This window comes from Larus michahellis, chromosome 1 (genome assembly GCF_964199755.1).
Source record: "Larus michahellis chromosome 1, bLarMic1.1, whole genome shotgun sequence".
In the NCBI taxonomy this organism is placed as follows: domain Eukaryota; kingdom Metazoa; phylum Chordata; class Aves; order Charadriiformes; family Laridae; genus Larus; species Larus michahellis.
In genome coordinates this window covers 65969790-65991574 of record NC_133896.1, presented here as the reverse complement: position 1 = coordinate 65991574, position 21785 = coordinate 65969790, and the positions used below count along the sequence as shown (strand labels likewise).

General features: G+C 41.3%; 1 protein-coding gene across 11 annotated transcripts in view; it reads left to right on the top strand.

Annotated features, from left to right (window-relative positions):
* The window catches only part of RESF1 (retroelement silencing factor 1), a 48197-nt gene that overhangs the window by 15216 nt on the left and 11196 nt on the right, over positions 1 to 21785 (top strand). For 5 of the 11 annotated variants that reach the window (XR_012586536.1, XM_074583183.1, XM_074583166.1 and 2 more), the window contains 3 exons: positions 12492 to 12576; positions 13720 to 19142; positions 19898 to 19984. Coding sequence is in view for 10 of the 11 variants with exons in the window: in XM_074583183.1 (XP_074439284.1) it covers positions 13754 to 19142; positions 19898 to 19984 (5476 nt within the window). In the remaining variant the exon portion in view is untranslated. The other 6 variants (XM_074583234.1, XM_074583244.1, XM_074583208.1 and 3 more) reach the window with 6 other exon arrangements.

Sequence of the window (21785 nt, the reverse complement as noted above, 5' to 3'; positions counted from 1 at the left end):
GAAAAGTAAATGGGCTGGATGGGCAGTCAGGCTCAAGTGCTTCTCAGTCAATTGGCAATTGATTCTGCCTTGGCAACTCAGGGATCCCAGCACCTGTGATGGGCGTGTGCTGAGGATGCATCATGGTGCAGTTCCCCTTCCAGGCATGGTACCAGAGTCCCTTTGGGGACAAGTGCCTGGAGCAAGCTAGGAATAGCTGTTGGCTGCTGGAAGAGCTGTTAGCTGCTGGCCTTTCCAAGGTAATGGCTTTCTGGTGTCTCCCTTTTGCTGTCAGGAGAAGCAGCCAACTCAGCACTTAAGTTAAGGGCCCCTCTCTGTTAATGCATGTAAATCTGAGAAGAGTCCATAAGAATCAATGTAAGGTTCTCACAAATATAGAGTCTTCACACAAATGGAGATATTTGACACAATTGTGATTTACAGCAATTCAAAACTTATTAATGATTGAGGTAGATCAAAAAATAAGTTTTAGCATTAACCGATGTAAGGATTTACAAGATTATTTAATAAAATAATTGAACAGTGACTTAATTAGCAATTTGAGAATGGCAAGATTCACACTAACTTGCTAGAAGGTATCCCAAATCAATAGATACGTATACGAGCACAAACATACAAACACACACCACTTGGGGGGTTGCACATATGCTTACACATGAGTTTGTAACTGCGAGGAATAAAGGTCTCTTCATAACAGGTAACTCCAGTGAGCCAACAGGTGCCCCTTTTATGCACATGCAAACAAATATTTGGATCCAGTGAAGTATAGGAACATCCATGCTGTAGAAGCTAATGTGTATATAGAGAGGTGGATGAAAGAGAGGCTAGCCTATAGTTAAAATTTCCCTCTCTGTTTTTGGAGTAAGTACAATGCATCAGCATTCCTCAGTGGCGGTAACTGAGACTTGAGGGCAGTTGACTCTCTTAATCCTTGAGGTGTTTGCCTGAGCAGTGTCCTAAATTGGGGGAGACACTGGTCACAGCCCTCTGCCATCCAGGAGAGCTCAAAGGGTCTTGCTAGAATCACTACTTACAGGGTCTGAGATAATTGACTTTTGTTAGGTATTTTTCCACTCCAGCCCAACTCAGACGATGGGATATGCTGGTACTTTCCACCATCTGCAAGTTCTGGTATCATCCCCCTTTGGGCCATGGTCCAGGTACAGATATACTAGGCTGTCAGGGAGTGATTGTTCCAAGAGATAGGGCAAACAGGAGCCAGGCGTGTTAAGGGAGTGCCTTAAGGCTCTGGCCCGCTATCTTTTGCGATTCATGCCTGACTTCTCCTAGGTTGGGATATGAGCCAGGGGCAGGGAATAGCGCCGAGCACCTAGAGGCCAAAGGCGTGGGGTGGTGGTGGTGATGGTGTTTTACCACCACAATCTGCCCCATGACTAAAGTCAATTGATCTTGTTATAGTTGAATTTAAAATAAATCAAGTCCAAAATAGATTCAATAAATATTTATTGAGGTAGGCAGGCAAAAGCAGTGCTGGGCGGCCGGGGAGTCGCAGCTCCACCAAAGGCTCGCAAATTCAAGCAAGCTGAGCAGCTCTTTTTATCTTCACGGAGGTCGGTTTCGACATCTTCAGTACGCCCCTCTAGCTTCTTGCTTGAGGTAGTTTAGATAAAATGTTGGTCACAGAATCAGCTCAAAACAATACATTCCGATAACATTGTGGTTAAGCTTTTTGTCAAACAGGAGTTCCCATGTTGGCGTAGCAAGATAACATTGTGGACATGTCTCTTCTGGTTAAACAGGGAGTTCTCAAGACTGCCACAATGGGTTCGTTCCTCTTGCTTAACTTGTTTGATCAGCAAATCACCTTTAGTTACTTATTACAATCTCATCCACAGAGTGGCAGTGTGATTGCCTCTTGCCTCTATGCATATAAACAGGGAATGCTGCAATCCAGGTGTAATTTGAGGGAAATCTTGTGTTTGGTCATACTCTTAGAGTTTCATTAAATGTGGTTAAGTGACAGTTACCATTTTCTGTGTGATAAGTGAAGTTCACTAACTGCCGCCATGATTGAAACTCCTTTTCAATGTTGTCCCTGTATGGGGTCACCTGGCTAAACAGGTTACGGAGCACAAAGGCGAAATGCAGGGAGTTGTAATTCCTTTTTGATTTGACAGAGCCTTAATCCATTAACAAACAGAATGCCCTGAATCCCATTCCACCACTATTCAGTAACTTTGTGTACTAGACATCACAAAATTAGCAGTGTAGACTAAGGGACTGTCACATCACCAAAGATAAGCATTCCAGATAGTATAGTCCGCTCAGGCATAATCCTGCCCACCAATCAAGTCAGGAAACAAAAACTGTAGGGTTCAGGACACTGTACAAGGTAACTTCCCAGGGATTAGGAGGTGAGGAGAGGGTAAGTGATCAAGAAACATACATATGGTATTTGTCATGCTTTAAGATTGTGATTAGTGCACTTTTTTAAGGTACCCATATCTAGCATGCTTGTGGTTTGTCAGAATCACTTGTAGGTTGTAATAGCGTATCCTGTGAATTGCTTTTTAAATTGCAATAGTGCGTTCCTGTGCTGTATACATAAAACCTGCAGTAGTGGCATATTGGACCTGTGAGTGAAGTTCAAATGAATTGTTAGTTTGAACCTTACGGTGAAGTCTCTCTCTTTCTGTCACAGTCCCAAATCAATTTACAAACCTCAGGAGGTTGGGTTCCTCCTTGTCCTTCTCTAATAATGGCTCCTGCTATGCACTGTATCCATGATTGTGCTTGGATGCAACGCAGGGCAAGAGAGGTGCTCCCTTGGGTTGCTCTGAGGGCTTTTGCAATTAATTGACGATCATTTTCTTCAGTTAGTTCCCAATGAGGTAAAGGGTCCAATAGAAGCCATTGACTTGCTCCCAAGGCTGGTAAAGATCACCTTAGCAGGCTTTCCAATTTGGTTGGGTTGTCAGTAGTAGCAGTTAGTTTATTCATTAGGACTTCAGTGTCTATGCTCTTTCATACTCCTAATCCTGTTCCAAATAACCTGGTGGTATCCTGTCATATGCATTGGGATTGTTTACTGTTAAAAGATCGTCCATGTAGCCATGCTAGGCAGCCACTGTGAGCAACTCCCAGAAAGGTGGAACAGTCTGGTCTTAATTGCTGACACATTAATGTGCAGCGTTAGTTCCACTCTTTTTAGGGACCAACTGGGGTTAAAGAGAATTTGCTGTTGTGCTGTATTCTTAATTATGTAAGGGCCTGTGTTATAAATGTGAGGAGACAGTTTAGTAGGATGCCAAATTGGAAAAGATGGCTGTTGAATTTTGATTTTGAATTGGAAAACCAAACTGGAATGGAATTTGAAGTTGGCCCAGAAACACATTATGAGTACTGAGTGGTATATGTTAAAGCTATACCAACATTTGTGTCCATAAGGACAAGCATGTGCGTGGTCAAAATCATGTTAAAGTTTGTTTTCAGTATATTCTGCAGTCATGTGTGAAGCTGTTGTACACTCAGTACGGTTTTCAATTTGGTGTCCTATTGAAATGGTGTCTCCACTTGTTCCTTTTAGAAATGGGATTTGCCAGGCTTCTCTTTTATGATCCATTTTTGCTTATGGAAGGCAAAATTATTGCATAACGCTGCTACAGACAAATTTAGAGATTCGGCAGGGTAAGTATTGGGTGTGTATCCATTATAGCCTATATGAGCATGGATCCATGGCCATGCTGTTGGGCATGAGTTCCATATATTGCATGCATCAATTGTAAAATCAAATAGTAGATCTGGGTTTTTATCGCCCCGAACACACAATGCAATTACAGATTATGTAAAGGTGAAATTATACCAGCAATCTAAATTTGATTCTCTTATTTTGTAACAACTGTTCTTGTGGTTTTCCACCCTGGAAAAATCAGTATGAAATATTTTAATTTCAGTTGGCTTGTGGTATGTGGTTGATGTGTGGTACGTTCATACCTGACTTCTCCTAGGTTGGTATGTGGCTCAGGGATGGGGAATCGTACCAAGCACCGAGTGGTCAAAGGTGGGGAGGGGTTGCACTACCACAGGTCTCCACAGAGCAAAAGAGAGACAGACGGAGAGATAGCGAGAAGGAGAAGAAAAGAGGGGTGGAAGCAGAGCAGGCATGTTCAAATGCCACACCAGGGACCTTGACTCCACTCATCACAAACTTAAGGATCTCCTCACTTTACTCATATGAGAAAGTGAAGCTGTCTCACTGTCATTTTCTCTTTCTTTCTCTCTTCCTAACACTCAGAGACTTCTGTCTTTAGTCACTTGTCCTTCACTGTAAGTTTCTTTAGATTGGAATTGGATAACCTCCTGGGTTCTGGGGGACCCCTTTTGCCAGAGGAATTCCTGGGGATATATAGCCACTCTGTGATGGAATTGAGAGCTGCTGAATTGACAAAGAACTGACTAAAGAGATGCTGCTTTGTTCATAGTAGAAATCCTGTTTTACCAGCAATGATTTTTAAGGACCCCTGTAGCAAACTGTGTACCTGTACATCCATGTTCCTGTATTATTTTCTGTCAAATAAGGCTCTGAATTTGCCTATCATGATTTGTGTGTCTCACTGGGAATTTAGACCTTAAGCCTGTGCACTTGCTATCCCAGACCTTGGAGATCCCAAACGTGGAGGAACCTGTAAGGAGATGATCCAGACCGAATAGGGCGCTGGGCTTGCCCAGCAACAGCAAAATGATACTGGTAGGTGGTCAGCACAGAAAGCACCGAGGAGAGGGGTGTATAAACTGCTCCCTGAGAGCCCCATGGCGGGAGCACTCCTGAGGAACCCATGTGTGGAATAATTACTAAAATGGCCAAAAATACAGCATCACACACTTAAGGAAAGGTATAAAATCAAAAGGCTTCTAAGGTAGAATACAGCCATAGCTGGCATGCAAAGAATTCAGCATCTGCGATTCCCCGTACAATATCGCTTGCAAAGCAACACGGAGGGTGGAGCTGAATGGAAATTTGATGGCCAACCTCTGTGATAATACAGCAGATATAGGAACAAGATGGTACTATGGAACTGATAAGCTGCATACTTTCTACCCTGAGCCAACAGTCTGTCAAATTTTGACAAAATGCTGTCCTTTGTGCGAACTTTGCTCATTATAATGTCATTATAATACCAAAACACACCTCCACCCCAAAGGCTACCCACCTCCAAGGTGCGACCACTCTTCCTTGAGTCTGTGCCCTGAATTTTTAGTAAACTATACCTTTAAATGTGAAGCGAGAGAATTTTACACCGATCATAATAAAAGTATTTATGACTAGAGTCACTCAAACTCCACCTTGAAGGTAAAAAATAGTATAGAAATAGCCCAAGAAAGGGGGAATATCAGGGAAGACACCATCGTGAGCTAGTCAACTCCATCACAGACTGCCTATGACTTCCAGGACCAGTCGACGGGCTGAGCCTTTCTTCCCCCCATAGGGACGCCTGTGGTGGATAAGACTTAGACTATACAGAATGCTTCCTCTGGAAACCTAGGAATCTCTCTAGAGAGTCTTTCCTACATTTATAGCCAGACTGTATTGTTTATAACTTTGTCGTGCATTTTGTATATTTAACAGTACTTTTATTTGCACCTGCTTTGCAGATGGTGTATTTATCACCAGCAGTCATAAGAACATATATATCTGTTGCTTAAATGAACTGCACTGTTTAAGTACTAGTCATTTTGGTTTCTCACTGAATGCGACCAAAGACTCAAGAGTGGCCGTGCTAGTTCAGGAGCGCGACTAGACTGAGGGTGCAGTCCACTATTAGTGTATCCAGATCATAACAGTTTAATACATTAAACGTGACTGGACTGGCAGTGGTGAACTGGGCATCACTCGGAATTTAAACCCAGCCGCACCTAGCCTCCCATCTCGGTGAGGAGTGTTAGAACGCAAGGGGGTTTATTTTCTGCCAAAACGGCTTTGCCCCTTTCACGCAACAGAAAATTTGGCGTAGTCGGCAGGATTGCTATGAATAAACTGCTGCAAAAATATGATTGTGCCCTTTCCCAGACTGGGAAGGAGTGGGCCCAAAAATTTTGTAAGAATGAAGAGAAAGTGGTAGAACATACTGAAGAGTGTCGGGCTTCACCAAAGCTCAGAGTGGGAAAAGGCAAAGGTGTGATTTCTGCGGTGTCAGGCACCTGTTTATCTTGTGCACAACAAGAAGTTAGGGAAATCCCTGCTCCTAATCTGATTTCTGCTGTAGAATATGCAACTCTGAAATGGGAAAATGAGGTGTTGAAGTCATCATAAGCTTTTCAGAAGGAGACGGGAGAAAAACTAAGAACTCAAGTTGATAAGCTTGTGGGTAAAAATGAAAGTTTAGGAAACCAGAATGCTCGACTTAGGAGTGAAAATCTCCAACTTAAAATGTTATTGGAAAAGGTGACAGGGCTCTTAGATAAAATGCAGCCTTCGGCCCAGGTCCAACAAATTCGTAAGTTAATGTGTTGTCCAAATTCCGGAACCCAGACTGTAATTTTTGGTCTAACAGTGAGGATAATGAAGAAGATGAGGCAGAAGGGACTTTCACTTTGAAATCCCAAGTCTTTCCTTTACGACCTCTGGTTAAAACTGAAACTGCAGTTGACGATGAAGTCCACACCACTGTGCGTACTGTTCTGTGGACACCAACAGAGTTGGCAAAAATAAGGGAAAAATATTCAAGGCGTCCAGGAGAGTCATCTGTTGAGTATGTGTGGTGAGTTTCTTCTGAAGGAGGAGATAGAATTATGGTGAGTGAGGAAGAAGCAGGAGATTCTTGGGGACCAGAAGTGTTTTTAACTACTATGCCCGGGGATCATAATTATTCCCTAACTGCTCGAGCAGCCTGTTGGGCAGGTGGTATGGATCCATGAGAGAGGGGGGAGCCGTTAGAGATTAGAGCGACGGGCTACTCTGATCTGTGTGCGCAAGTACGGAAAGCAGCTTGTCTGCAAGCCATGTATGACAGAGAATAACTTCGGAAATCCCCAATGTCAGCCCCTATCAACCCCGATTGATTAGCCCCTCTCATCCGTGGTCTTCCTGATTGGCTGAAACTTGTCAGCACTCAAGATCTCATATGAGATGTTCGGGGTAATTGTAGGCGGAGTCAGTGTCACTCCATACCCACCTGGAATGAATATGTTCCAGAAATAGACAACTACAGATGCTGAATGGGCTGGGCCAGCCTAACTGGTGAAAAATCCTCCAATCACCCCTGAAAGGTTTGCCAAGTCCAAACTCATGCTCAAAACCCTAAATCAGATGGAAGGTTTAAGCCTGATTAAAAAGCCCTAGAACTGGGAGTACGCCGACAATTCTTGCATGGTGTCCCTACGGGAGATCTCTGTACACTGGTCCAATCTCTAACTAGAAAGAATAATTCGGTTGGGGAGAAAAGTCTAACCAGGGAGTCCCCAGGCCGTGAGAAAATTGTGCCTTCTGCACCAGAGCATGATGTTCACGCAACACCATGCTGTGGTGATCTGTCCTTTACTTGGGACATCGGGTGAGGATACTTTCCCAGGAACTGAGTGATACCTCTTAGGTAAATTATATGGAATTAGGAATAAAAGCAGGATAGTCCTCAGTCACAGGGTGGTGTGATTGTTACCTACTTAATTGAATTCCTTATCCCAGTAAACCTCACTGTGTGCCTTGGAACCTTATTTCTTCAAGGGGTAGATAGCAGCAGAGGGTGTGACCACAACAGCACTATTTGAACGAATTTCCTCACACCAGTTTCATTTTTTCATTCTCTATTCGTGTGGCTCTTAGTCACACGCACAAGATGTGCAGCAGTGCCTAGAGAGAGACTACTTTTTGGCATTGTTGTACTGTGTGTTCAGGTTAACGGTTTACATGAATAAACTCGGAAAAGTTAAGCTGAAGATCCTCTCAGTTGAGTTGAAGGTGCTTATTCTTAGTTTATATTCCTAGTTATTTATACATATATATAAATAAACTTATGTCCACTTTTTTATTTTTAAATGGGAGCCCAAAACACAGTTTTAACTTAAATTCCTTTACGTAAGTGAAACACATAGCACCGTATTGGCTTGAATGTGATGCCATGTGCAGTTACCTTCAGGCTCAAGCCAGATCTTCTTTGGCCAGGTAAAACACAGAGCAAGCCAAACAGACAAGGCTCAACACCTAAATGGAAATTAGTATGTTTATTAGTTAACCCTTACATTTAAATTATCATCTTGCAAACTTGAGGCAGATGAACTACTCTTATTCACATTGCTTTCTACGCCATGTACTACTTCCTGACTATTTATGTCCCTGATCAATTTACTTATACTTGTGTGAGGTTGTTGGAGGACAGCCTCAGTGGTGGTGTCTGTGTTCTCCACCAGCTTGTCGCACCTCCAGCCGTGGTGCTGGAGCACAACGATCAATTCGTAGCAGTCGATATCTTTAATGCCTTCAGCATGCCGAATTTTGTCACGGTGTGCTGGGACAGTAGATTGATTAGCATGGAAGTGGTTATGCCAGGGAAAAAGATGAGCCCTTAATTCAAGTATCTGTTTTCTAAAACTAATAACAGAGTAGTTCTACAAAAAGCGTATCAGCCATGAGCTTTACAGTTCAATGCTCTTTGCAGCCCTATGCTAGGTGTGGGTGGGATGGAGTTAATTTTCTTCACAGCAGCTGGGTTTTGGAGCTGTGGCTAAAACAGTGTTGGCAACTCACTGGTGTTTTGGCAATTGCCGAGCAGTGTTTGCACAATGCCAAGGCCTACTTTTCCCACTCTGTCCCCCCCAGCAAGTGGGGTGAGAGTAGTCAAGAGGCTGGGAGGGGACACAGCCAGCACAGGTGACCCAAGTTGGTGAAGGGGGATATTCCATACAGTATAACCCCATGCTCACCAATAAGAACAGATGGAGGAAGAAGGGAGATTGGGCTTCCAAGGTGGCTGGTGCTCAGAGACTAGCTGGGCATCATGCTACTTGCAGGAGGTGGTGAGTGATTTCCTTTGTGTTGCTTGTTTCCACCCCCAACCTCCCCTTACCTGTTAAACTATCTTTATGTCAGCCCTTGAGTTTTCTCACTTTTTGTTCTTCCAATTTCCTTCCCTTCCTGGTTGGGGGTGAGTGAATGGCTGCATGAGTCCTTGGCTGCTGGCCAAGACTACCGCAAGCCCTGCTGCAGTATATCAGATGAGTTGAGCTCCCATGGACCTATCCTGACAGGTAACTGTGGGGAGGCCAGCCCTATGTTGGCTGTCACACTGGTAAATAAGAGGTTTTGCTGACCACAGTTCAAATCAGGGTACAATGCTAGCTTTCGCCTTATCAGTGGACCTGGATGAAGTAAACTGCCATGCTGTTGAAAAGCACTGAGGTCTACTGGTGGCTGTTTCTCCAGTGTGGTCAAAGGACCTTCCACACAGGGCTGGCTTTGATGTACTGAATTTATATTACTAGTCTCCTGGTCCCGGTGTTACATGGGTCACCTGATCAAATACTCCTTACTTGTCATCCTTCCTTTATATCCTGTGGCTGGTTACTTCCTCATGATACTTTCAGGTTACTGATGTCACTAATGTCCCAGTGAATATTGTTTACTTCTTCCCACTAGTCATGTTTAAGGTCAGTCTGTTAGTGGGAGCAAATGTATGCAGTGTTACCTAGTGGAGGATGGAGACCATGACTATGCAAGCATTACAGTGATACTTTTTTTTTTTTATAGCCCAAGCACTACAGTGTACAATTGCAAGAAAAAATTGCACAAATACAGTAATGTATGGTTATGGCAAACTGTAGTAGAGAACTATTCTGCTAATGTAGTTTATTCAAGATTGAAGCAGTTTATTAAGAACATATAATTAACTGGCAATCACTGAACTGTATCTTCAGAAGGAAAATTGGTAATATAATAAAATGCAACACTTTAAAAATGTTAAGCATCTACATTTTCTGGATGCACCCACTGTTTCTAACCACCTTCCTTTTATCTCAGAAAGTTTTAATCTCTCCTGTGACATGCATCCCTCTCCACCATGTAACCCCAATGTATGGGTTACAAGTACAAGCCCTCTTCTTGCAGGTTGCTCCAGCTTTGTGAGTATTTACTGTTCCCTATAACCTGCTAATCCCATGCTGGTGAGGAGGTGTCCTATGAGTTTGCATGCACACAGCTTGTTGCATGCAAAGTAAGTCCCTACTTGTTGCACCCTCCAGTGTTAGTCTTCTAGCTGGATACAGGCTGGGCTCTTTACAGCATCTGATGGAGAGGATGCTCTATCTGGCACAGGTAGACGTTGTGATATTGACAGGATGTCACACAGGCCTTGACTACTGGTGTTTCCACTCCAAGGTGAGTTCCTCATGTTAAAAAATTCCATGCTGCTTTTATACTTCTGTTGAATCCTTTTTTTTGTTTCAAAACCGTCTTTGAACTTCTACAGTTCTATTTAATCAGGTGATGATTGTATTCCTCTTCAACACCATCAGTTAGTGGTTGATGACCATCTTTCCTTTAGACTTGATCAATTTTGGGCAGATGCCCTCCAGATAAAGTAGTCTTTGGCACATGCACACACACAGAATGCAAGCTCGAATTCTGACCTTACCAGGTATAGTTATCCAGCCCATTTTTCAGGGGTTGACTATAGAAGCAACCCTAGAGTAAGTTCTCCCAGCCTTTTAAGGTCCACAAGATCCTTATATTAGCCCTTAAGAGACCATGCTCATGGGATGAGGGCTCCAGGAACACCTATCCTTGTGTCTTGACATAGCCTGGAGAAGGATGTTTGCCTCCATAACCGTTGATTTTTCAGTTGGTGGGGATCTTCAGTGTTGTGATCCTCTGCTGCTGGTCTTAGGCTCACGCTTCCTGAGCTATCTTTTTATATCCTTTAGTTTCAGCAACCTGCTGCCTTCAGCATTTGCTCACTCCATTTTAACTGATTGTTCATGTTCCCTGGTGAATCATAGAAACCGATTGAGAGGTGAGTAGTTTACCTGATGATCATCATGCAGATGTCTTACCTGCTCCCTCGTTGCATTTACCATTTAACCAAAAGGCTAAATACATTAATGCTAAATTAGCAGTTAGGTTACTGCCAAGCTTTTCTCTGCAGAAATGGTAGATGTTTGCTCAGGGTTGACTGTTCAGTTACTGTTCAGTCTTGGCACAGTAGTTACCACACCACGGTTCTGCAGCCTTCTGCTGCATTTATGTTAACTTCTGCTTCCAGCAATCTGTAGGATAAGGGGTGTAACCTCATGAGTCTTAACTCCATGTCCTTCTATCTTCTTGACTGGTGACAGTGAACTGGTTTGCGGTGTGCTTTCTATACCCTTAGGAGTCAACTGTTACTGTGATCTTGGTTTGCCTCTTGTGAGTCCTGCACAACATTGCTGAGTCTCATACTCTCCCTGTGTTTTCTGGCTCCAGTGTGCAGGTGTACAGACTTTTAAATTACAGTGTTCAGTGAATAAACTATTAAATCTTTGCTGGAATGTCTTACCCAATGCAATAGATCAAAAGCCTATAACAATTTTTTCTGTGTTTTAGGCTTCATTTATTTTCCTCTGTATGTATTTTCCTAGAGGAGGGCCCCTAAGAAGTAATCAGTAACAACCATTGCCAATGAAAATTGAGATCTTTCCTATGAGAAATGAATTTTAGATGATTTGTGTAGATTAAGGCTGTTAGAAAAGGAAGGAAATGTAGCTTTCCACTGTTTGAATTTTTTTTTTGAAGGGAAAAGTACATAGAAACCCATAACAGTTGAACTTACTGGTCTCTATATACATGGCCCAAATTCCCCTCAGATCTCTCTGTGAGGTGAATGTGAGAGTGGTTCAGGGACGTTACATAAGACAGAGGCCAGAGATGTGCCTAAAACTATCTGATAGAGAAGTCTAGGTGTAGGTGTTTTAGTCATGTGGTAGATTTGTTAAAGACCTGTGCTGTTACTCCTGCATTCAGTGGGGGTATCTCTCCATTCCCTTTATATGCGCAATCAATGAAGAATTGGCAGTTGCATGTGTAGTAGTTGCTGATGGTTTCTGAGTCTTGTGGTCAAGATGAGAAAGAAGCAGGCATGTGTGAGGAGTAGTCTTCTCTGTCTTTTGGAGTCTTGTACTGATAGTGATCTTCTCAAATGTTCTTCCTAATACAAGCGCTTTCTGCCAAATATCACTTTTTAAAGTAGCATATTTTGTTGTATTTTAAGGTCATGATCACAGTTGCAAACTTAGTTTTCTTAATCCAGCTAATAATGATAATGAACTAATGTTGTACTCCTCACTTTTATGGTCTTGACAGTGACAAGAATTGGATTTTACTCCTGGCTAAGTTGTGTGCTGCATATAGTCAAAGGTTCTCCTCTGTTTAGCAAGGATTTTACAATTACTACTAGTTGGCATCTTGTTTTCATATCTCAATCGTGTTTCTGGAATGTATAAATGTCTTAAATTTCTTCAGTAGTTATCTAATTAAAGGACATGACTGTCCCCTGATTATTTTTCAGGAAATTCCCAGTATAACGTTAGCAGTCTGAAATCTTTAGCTTGGATGCAAAAGCCTGTTTTCTCATCTAAGATTCCTGCATCACTGTAAGTATTGCCTTAATACTGTTGTTGATGTTTTTTATTAATTTCATCTGTGACTGTTTCCTGTTTTCTTTTGTTATTGGTGTCCTTTAAGAGCAGAGAAAGCAAGAGGGAGAGTGAAGGAAGATAGCTCTATCTTTAAAAGTGGGGTGTTTGTTCTGTTCTAGGTGGGTTTGACCATACTGAAAGGAACTTACTGAGATGCAAACACCATTCGTGCTTGTAGGTTGTCATGGGTTTTTTGCATTTTCCATTTTTGAAGACTGAAATAGTGTTTGATTTGAAGGTGTTGTCTCTAACAACTTTCCAGAGGTTATTCAGCAGTAACGTGCTCACCCAGTTTGGCTTGTTGGTAATCAATGTGAATTCTGGAATATAACACACAAAGAGTTGGAGATTTGTGACTTTTTACCTCCTGGAGGTGCGCTTACTGCAGTAGCAGAGGTGATGATGTCATCTTCATGCTGAGTAAGTTAGTGCTACCAAACATTAGGGGTGGTTTGCTTGTAGCTACATGTGCTGTTAACTACAGTCACAGACTTGTGTTTCTCAAAAATTAGTAAGGGCCCACAGTGTCAGGGAAGAGCAAATGACGTATAAAATAAAAACAAGTGGGCCCCATTATGAGAGAACTTTACTGAACCCAAATTCATTTTCCTTTCTTTTATTGTATTTGAAGGTATAATTGAAGTCCAGTCGTCCTACATGAAAACTCTGATATTTGTTATGTTCTGTAGTTGCTTCTTATGCTCGGCTCTTAAGCATTGCTTAAGCATGTTATACAAATACATTGGGTTTCTTCCATTGCTTTTTGGATGAGAAGGTAAATATAGCAATCTATTGTTAAATTTAAAAGTTGGGTGATGATAGAATTAGCAAAATAATGTGAGGATTTTGTTATTCATTAGACAGTCAATAGATTTGTTAATTGCTGCTCTGTCTTTTTGTACCTTAACTGTGTTCTGGGAAATAATTTATGCAACTTGACATTGACAACATCAATGTCCATGGGATCTGCTAATGGAGTTGCTTTTCTACCTAGCAATTTAAGTTCCACGGTTCTGTTCATAATGCATTCTAAATCACTTTGTGGTAAGTGACATCAGTTTTGATCAAAAGATTTAGGTTTGATTTTATTTTTTTTAGCGTTTCGGTTTTTGGCTGAAGAAATCAAGAAAAGATGGACTGGAATGTAAGACCACCGCAGAATGCTGATGCAAAGAAGAACCTGCAAAGTGAAGAAGCATGTTACAATCAATTGTTCTCTAATGCACATACTTTTCCTCAGACAAATGCCTATTCCTCTAAAAATTCATGCACTTATGCTGGCAATAACCAAATGGCATATCTGCCAACTAGCACCGTTGCCTTCCCTATTGTAAATGCTGAAGGATTCAAAACTTCAGATCAGGCCTTACCAGGAGCATCTGTAACTGGTAACGATTTTTTTGTCTCAAAATACTTAGTTGATAGACGTCCACCGTCTTGCCTGCCAATAGCTCCAAAGCCTCCCAATCAGACATCGCGTTTGCGGACAGAGATCACTCAGACTTCTTGGCCAAACTCTAATGCCTGCACTTATTCCCATAGAAAGTTACCTCCCCCATCTTCTCAAATGAACACTGGAAATAATGTGAGGAATGTACTTTGGGAACATCAGTATGTCACCACAAACAGTTACACTGTGCAGCCACAAATACAGCAGCAGAATTCTATGAGAACTACAATATTATATCAAAGTAACATTAATTCCCAGAATAATTCTGTGTCTCTTGGTACATCTGGGCAACATGTCCAAAACCAACTATATCATCCCAACCCTCAATTTAAAGTTTCACACTCGGTGAATCATAATACTGCAGCAAACGTACAGCTGCTACAGTATCGGCCAAGTCAGGTGGGATCAGAAGCTCCTAGCGGATGTTCTGCACCATCTTTCTTGCCTGCCAACTGTGATTCGAGAGCTGCAGCACAACCTTCAATAGGTGTACCACAGGCAGTTCAAAATGTGCCTAATGGATACACTCTTAGCCAACAGAGGCACCTATCAGATCCAAAAACTGCCTCTGGTTTTAACAGTGTTCAGCAGCACTGTCAGAAACAGCAATCTGGAGAAGTCAGTCAATCGGTTAGGAATGCCTGTAATTCAAGTGGAAATGTGACAGCAAATCAGCCTTTTAATGAAACGTCTGTGCCATCCTCTGGTATTCCCAAAGAACTGTATGATATCGTGCAAGAAATGGAAACTCTTTCTTCGATGGCTGCTTCAAAGCCACTGAGGGATTCTGCTTCAGTTCAGGAAAGCCAGACTAGTAATTTAATGAATGGACCTGTTAATTCTCAAATTTCTTCAGCAGCAGCAGATGGAAGACCAATTACAAAGGACACACTAGCTTGGGAAGCTCAAAGGCTGCTCACTATTAAAAAAAAGTGTATCCTGCTTGAAAGGATGCATAACTATAGAAGAAAACTCTTAGCAGCTTCAGGACATGACAAAAGTACTCCCTCACCTCTTCCAAGTTATCAAAGTAGTCTTGCTAATGGGCATTGGGTGCCCAACCAAAATGTACTGCCTTCGCCATCTGAAACAGCCAGGACAGAGAGTCAAATACTTAACTCTTCACCTGAAGAAAGAAATGACAAAAACATAGCCAATGCTGATAACAGAGGATTAGAGGTGACTCAAAGTAACCCTCAGGTGGAGCAGGGAAGCCATTCATCAAGCTCTGCTCCTGTTCTCTCTCAGAGCAAACTCCCAGCTCAATTAAATAATACTGAGCCCACCCCCATCTCAGAACAAAGCAATGCAGATGCCTTGGCCTCTTCTCAAAAAACTGTGACATCCTTGAACAATGCTTCATGTTTTAATCGAGTGGATAATAGCTCTATTAAAATTGCATCAAAGAATGCGCCAGCCAACCCCAAGAACTCATCATTTCTTCAGTTCGTATTGAGCAGCACAAATGTACTGAAAGAGAAGACAGCTGGTGCTACTGCTGATAAAATACTAACTAGCCTCCTGTGTAGTGAAAAACCGCTGGTAGATATACCTGTCTCGGGTGGAAGCATGGTAAAAGACACTAGTGAGGAGAATGTAGAAAGTTTGAAAGGTGAGCAGGCATTTATGGTTCACACAAACTGTCCTGTACCAGAAACAACTAAATCTGGTGAAACTAAATTCCAGAGTGATGTAGCTCAGAAAAAAACACCATTTACCGAAAATACGTCTTTTAAACAAAGCAACTATGGTTATTCTGTGGAAGAGCTAACTGCGTGCCTGGGCTTGTGGAGAAAGCATCCATCAGAACCTGTAAGTGTGCAAAATACCCAGTCAAATGAAACCTCCACAGCAAATCAGATTTCACCTTACAGCCAAAACACAAAAAATGGAGAACAAAATAATGTTCAGGTTAGTACAGACGAAGCAGTTTTGCCTGTAACAACTGCTTCTGTAGGACAAAAACTTGATACATTGAATTGCAATTTGATAAAAAATTTTGAACTTCAAGTTGCAGTTGTCTCTCCTTTGGTACTTTCTGAACAGAAAACACAGAGTGAGCAGGTAGACAAATGTCCAACGTCTGCAGGTAAAATCTACCCAGTGATTGATTCAGGAAGCACATGTAGCTTGCAAGAAGAGGGGAAAAACGGTTTAAGTGTGGTAAATACCAGTAAAGGAACAATAGAAGCTGTTCGGTTGTCACCCAGCGATTGTGTTCTGGTACAGAAAGTGGACTCACAATTGCAACAGACCAAATTAACTGATAGAAACAGAATAGTAAAAAACAGTGTGAGTGCAAGTGATTCATGTGATGAAAACCAAAGGAAAGTTAGTCAATCGGCACAAAACGCTAGAGAAAATCTGCAGCTTGGATTACAAAACAAGCCTTCTCCTGCATTGGGCATAAATTCTTCTAGTCAAACCTTTCAAGAAGGTATAAGAGACCATAATAACAAGCAAGGTGTGTTAGAGACAGGAGATACAGCCACAGCTGTGTTGGAAGAACGTATGTTTTGTATTTCTAGTGTATGTTCTCTTGTTGAAGGTGATACATCTTATAATCCACAAATAGCAAGTATGTTCAGGTCAGTCCCTGAGACACAGGCATTAAATGGTACCTCATCAGAAGGAAATGCATCTGACCCAAGGCAAATGGAGCAACGTCTGGACTTGGATAAAAATGAGCTGAGCAATATCACTCCCCAAAGAGACAGCTTACTGCAAAAGATGTTGGTAGAATCACCAAGCTGCACGAGTGAAGCAGGTAAAATTTTGGATGGTATCACAACTAGTCAGTGGGAGAAAGAAAGCAGTGGCAATCCTCTTAAAACAATTTCTGCCTCAGAACAAAAAATGTCATTCAATGCATCTTTCAAGCATCCTGAAAATGACTTGGAAATTCTTGCTAGTATAAACCAGGAGTTAGCTCAAAATTCACTAGATCTCTTGATTGGCGTAACTGCTGCAAGAAATACTTCCACTGTTCCAAGAGACAACAGTAAAGAAAACTGCATGTCTGGTAAATATAGCACAGAAAAAGAGATTAACCTTTTTGGAGCAGAACCTATTAAATGTCTAAGTGATCAGCTGTCTGAACTAGTGAAAGAGTTTCCATATGGCATTGAAAATGCGGATGTGCTAACAAAAGAAGCAGTACAAAATGATTCTGTGGCTGAGCGGATGGAGAATCAACCTCAAAAAGAGAGTCAAATTTGTGACAAGAATTCTCATTTGAAGGACCCAGTAGATCAGATAAAAATTGTAGTGTTAAGCTCTGATCAGATGCAAGAACTGCTGCCTGAACACAGCCACTGTTCCTCTGGTGACAGCAAGAGAGTAGGGAGTCAACAGTCAGAAAAGGCTTCAGCTGAGGGGGAGAACCTTGAAGGCAGTATTCAGCCTAGCCAGAGTCTATGCGAGCAGAAAAAAAAACTACAACAAGCCTCTAACCCCAGAAAAAAAAGAAATAAAGATTGTTCTTTAATGTGTTGTTTATCTGGAGCATGTGGAATGCCCTGTGAATTTGGAATGTCTGGTTCAGAGGAAACTAACGATCAACTTTCAAAAACTGAAAATACGAGCTCGGCAGAGATACAAGAAAACAATGGTAAATCTGACGCTGTAATGAAGAACAACTGTGCAGTGGAAAACCTGCCAATTTCTGAAAAAAATCCAAACAGTGTTAGCAAAAATGAAAAAGACAGTTGCAAATACACCTCTGTAATGAACAAAGATGCTAGGCTAAAGGTGAATAATGAATACAAACCGCTTACAACACAACAGGGAAAAAAAGGACCACTTAATTCCTCTGAAAACCAGGATGCTGATAAATCTAAAAGGAGCAGCTGGAAGGAAGAGCTGCAAGTCGACAGAGGAACCCCATTGTTGGGCAAAGAATTTCATTCTGACAAAAAAGAACATCAGACAGTCTCAGAAGAGTTGTCGGAGAAAGCTGGTCATACAGATGCAGACAAGGTGACAAAGTTATCCAAAATGAAAAGGAGAGTTTTCAAAAGGGAGTGCTGTTCAAAAGATAAAACCAAAACAGGTTTGGCCATCAAATCCAAAACAGACATTGACAAATTTACAAAGTCAGGAACTGTTGAAATGAAGCCCGCTAAAGTCAATCAAGGACAAAAAATTAAAACCTGTGAAGAGAACTCAGCTGAAGAACAGAACTGTAGGAAACAAAAGGAGATACTTGGGCAAGATGTAGAAACTAACATCAAAGAGAAAGCCAATTTATCAGCAGAATTAGAATACAAAAAGCTGAATAGTTATTGTGCTGATGCTATAAAGTTCCCAAATCTGGGCACTGTAGACTTAAAATCAAGAAACCACAAATATCCTCAGCCTAAATCTATGAAAGTTCATTCTTCACAGGAGCAGTTGTACAAACGGAAGAGGAAGGAAAATATGATTGGGAAGAGAGATGTTAAGAAAACAAAGGTGGAAGAGGAAAGACTGAATCAATCTGAAGCAAAGAATTCCAAGCAGCTTTCACATAATTGCATGATAAATACTGACAAAGCTAAAAAATTGAATGGAGAAAATGGCCGGAAACCGAAGAGTTCATTAGCAGATCGCTCTGTGCTTAAACTACAGAGAAAAAGAGCTCAGTCTTCCACCATCTCCAAAAACTACTTTTCTAATAAAGAGAGACGTCTCGATGGTCAAAACAAAGACAAGTGCTCTGAGAAAATGTTTCCTGATAAAAACCTGCTGTACTTAAATAGAAGAAATAACAGATTAAAATTGCATCTTCAAAAGGAACCGAAAAAACACTACCTGAACAGAGTTGCATTTAAACGTATGGCACACGAACGCATCTATTTGACAAAATTGGAGACGTCACCTGTCAGACCTGTCTGGCATCGTAAGGCCAAAGTGTCACAGAACAGCCCAGATGTGAAAAGAGATGCTTCTGTCTCAGAAGTCGACAAATCGTGCAAACAGGAGATACTTGAATTTAAGCTGTGTCCAGAGATACTGTTCAGAAATCCAACCACTGATGAAGAAAGCTCAACTGCAAAGAATTCCCTGGAGAGAGAGAAAGCCATTGTGGCAGGTATGGTGCTACCTTGATTATTAATTTCTAAGTAAATTAATTTGCAAGTAAAAAGTATGTACCCCTCTTTGAATTCATGTTACATAAAACTACAGGCAGTGAAGATGTGGGATTCTGAAGGCTGAAATAGCTAGCTTTCTGACAGACTGTAGCTGCGTGTTAAGCTGAAAAATAACACGAGACTGACTTTTCCTTCCATTTAATGTTTTATTCCTTTTATAGAAATAAACTAGTAAAGTTAGAGTAGTTTAGAGCATGGCCATTTCAGGTAACTTCACAAGAAGGCTTTCTTAACCTACTCATAGAAGATAGCTTGGCTTGTTTGTAGAAAGCAGATTGTTACCAAAGGTGATCTGATTTGTATTCAGAGTTCACCTGGTTATGTATCAATCTGCCTGGGTAGAGAGTGGAGGGAGAGATCTTTTGCAGCATTGAGGAAGAGGGAGGGCTTGGGCCAGACACATCCTGCACTCTGTAATCTTTGCCATCTTTGCTTTAAGCTGCCTTTTTTTCCTCCTCCTCTTCCCTATCCCCAGTCTTCTGATGTGTTACTGGTGTATTTTGAAGCATGTTTGTGTCAAATACCATATTTGATTTTAAATAAAACAAAATCTTAAGCTGTACATACCAGCCCTTGCAGTCGTTTTCACACCCAAAGGCAATTTCCTTTTGCATGTGCTAGTATACGTGTTAAAACTTGATGCTGAATAGCGACGAAAACTTGTCATATAAGAACCTCAAAAACATTTTTTAAGTTTTCTCTTTAGGTGTCAAGAGTAAAAAAGAAGATTGGTTAAAATGTGATTCAGTGAAGCAAAAAAAGCTGGAAGAGATCTCTACAGGTGAGATGACTTCTGATTATCTGTTTTTAAATATAAGTTAAATACTCTTTGCTTGGTTTTATGTGTTCCTTTACAGTAGAAAATCTTAACGAGGTATCTTAACCTACTCTTTACTAGCTCTGCTGCTGAAGTGGATACCGTAGCGTAGACGTATGAGTTTCAAAGATTTGTGGAGATTTTTATTGTCATAAGAATATGTTGTTGGAGATTGGAATTTTCCTGCATACATATGTGCGGTTGAATTGAATTGGAGTTAGCACTGGTGACAAGATTCAAGTACAGTTTTGAACTGATGGTAAAGACCAAGCTCGCTCTTTCCCACTTTAAAATGGAGGCAGTGGCATAACAAAACGTAGTGATGTAGTGTGAGACTATAAAAACAGAAAGTGATTTTTGTTTTTATTTGGTTTTCACAGTAAGCCGACGCTGTCCACACATATACCTGTGCTCACAAGTACCAGTGGTATCTATCATCGAATTTAAAGTTAACCGTGGCTCTGTAGTTAATCAAGCTTTATGTATTGGCTCTATAGATAAGGACTGTAGGTAGTTGCTCAGTAGTTGCTAAGGAGTGGATCAAAGGGAATTGTTTGAAGGAACATCTATAGCCTAATTACTCAGTCTACCTGGGACACTAAGACCTTAAATGAACATCTAATCAAGATGTTTCTACAAACAATGCCAATATGGCAGTGAAAACCAAAGTCCAGGTGTCCTTAACTGAACTGTCTTCATTATAATATTAAAACATACACCCACAGGTCAAGAAGACCCTTGCCCAGGTGAAGACCCTTCCTCTATGGAGGTGCAGTGATTGAAGAGAATGACACACCAGATGATATAACTATATTTAAATTACTAACCAGTCATTGTAATTGGGAGTGTACTACCTTGTAACATTTGTGCATAAGTATAATGAGGAAATGGGCATTGGGTTTGCTTGATTTGTGGAAATCCACTGAGCACCCAGGCCTGAATAAAATGCAATATCTTTCCTGTGTGTGTGAGAATTGGTTCATTGCACACTGGGCAACAAATCTGCTTTTTGGACAACACCGACAGCTGTGTCTCTGTAGTCTGGGAAGGATTGTATGTGTATGACACACAGAGGAAAAGTGGTGCCACTACTACATCTTCCTTATTTCTCTTGATTGGCAAATTACTTTTTGGATGGTCTTTTATACCCCTTAGGAGTCAACAGTTACAACAGCGGCATCTTTCATCTCAGGAACTTTGTTGTTTCATCCTTTGTAAATCTTGGACGAGGTTGCTCCATGCCATCTTTGTTTCTTTGCTTTAGGTATCTTTCTAGCTATAGTCTTGTTTTCCTACTGGTCTAGCAGAAAGCAAAATGGTGCATTCAGCATGCTGTAACCTTGTTGCCATCCTCCTCTTAGCAGAGTGCAAGTTCTCTGCTGCCAAGTTACCTGTGTTTGGTCTTTATGCAGGCAATGCATTTTGCAATGTTTACATCTTTTATTGCTGTTGAACGTGTCCTTGGCTCTTGGTGTCTGCCATTCTTTTAGCCCTTCCTCTTGTTTCTTCTCTTACTTTCACAAATGCATATTTTCATTCATACCTTTCTTAATATTCTTTAGAAATCTCTTCTTCAAAGACAGCCAAATGACCATTTGGTGCTTAAAGATGCACTGGAGATTGATTTAAATCTGAGGTGCCTGGTGCTTTAGGAAGGAAGTTTGTGGCATCCTTTTTGACAGTGGGTGGCCTTGAGTACCACATGCATAAGGAGTAGAATCATTTGAGACTCTTAGACTTTTGCTTTAACCTGGTTCTCTGTCTT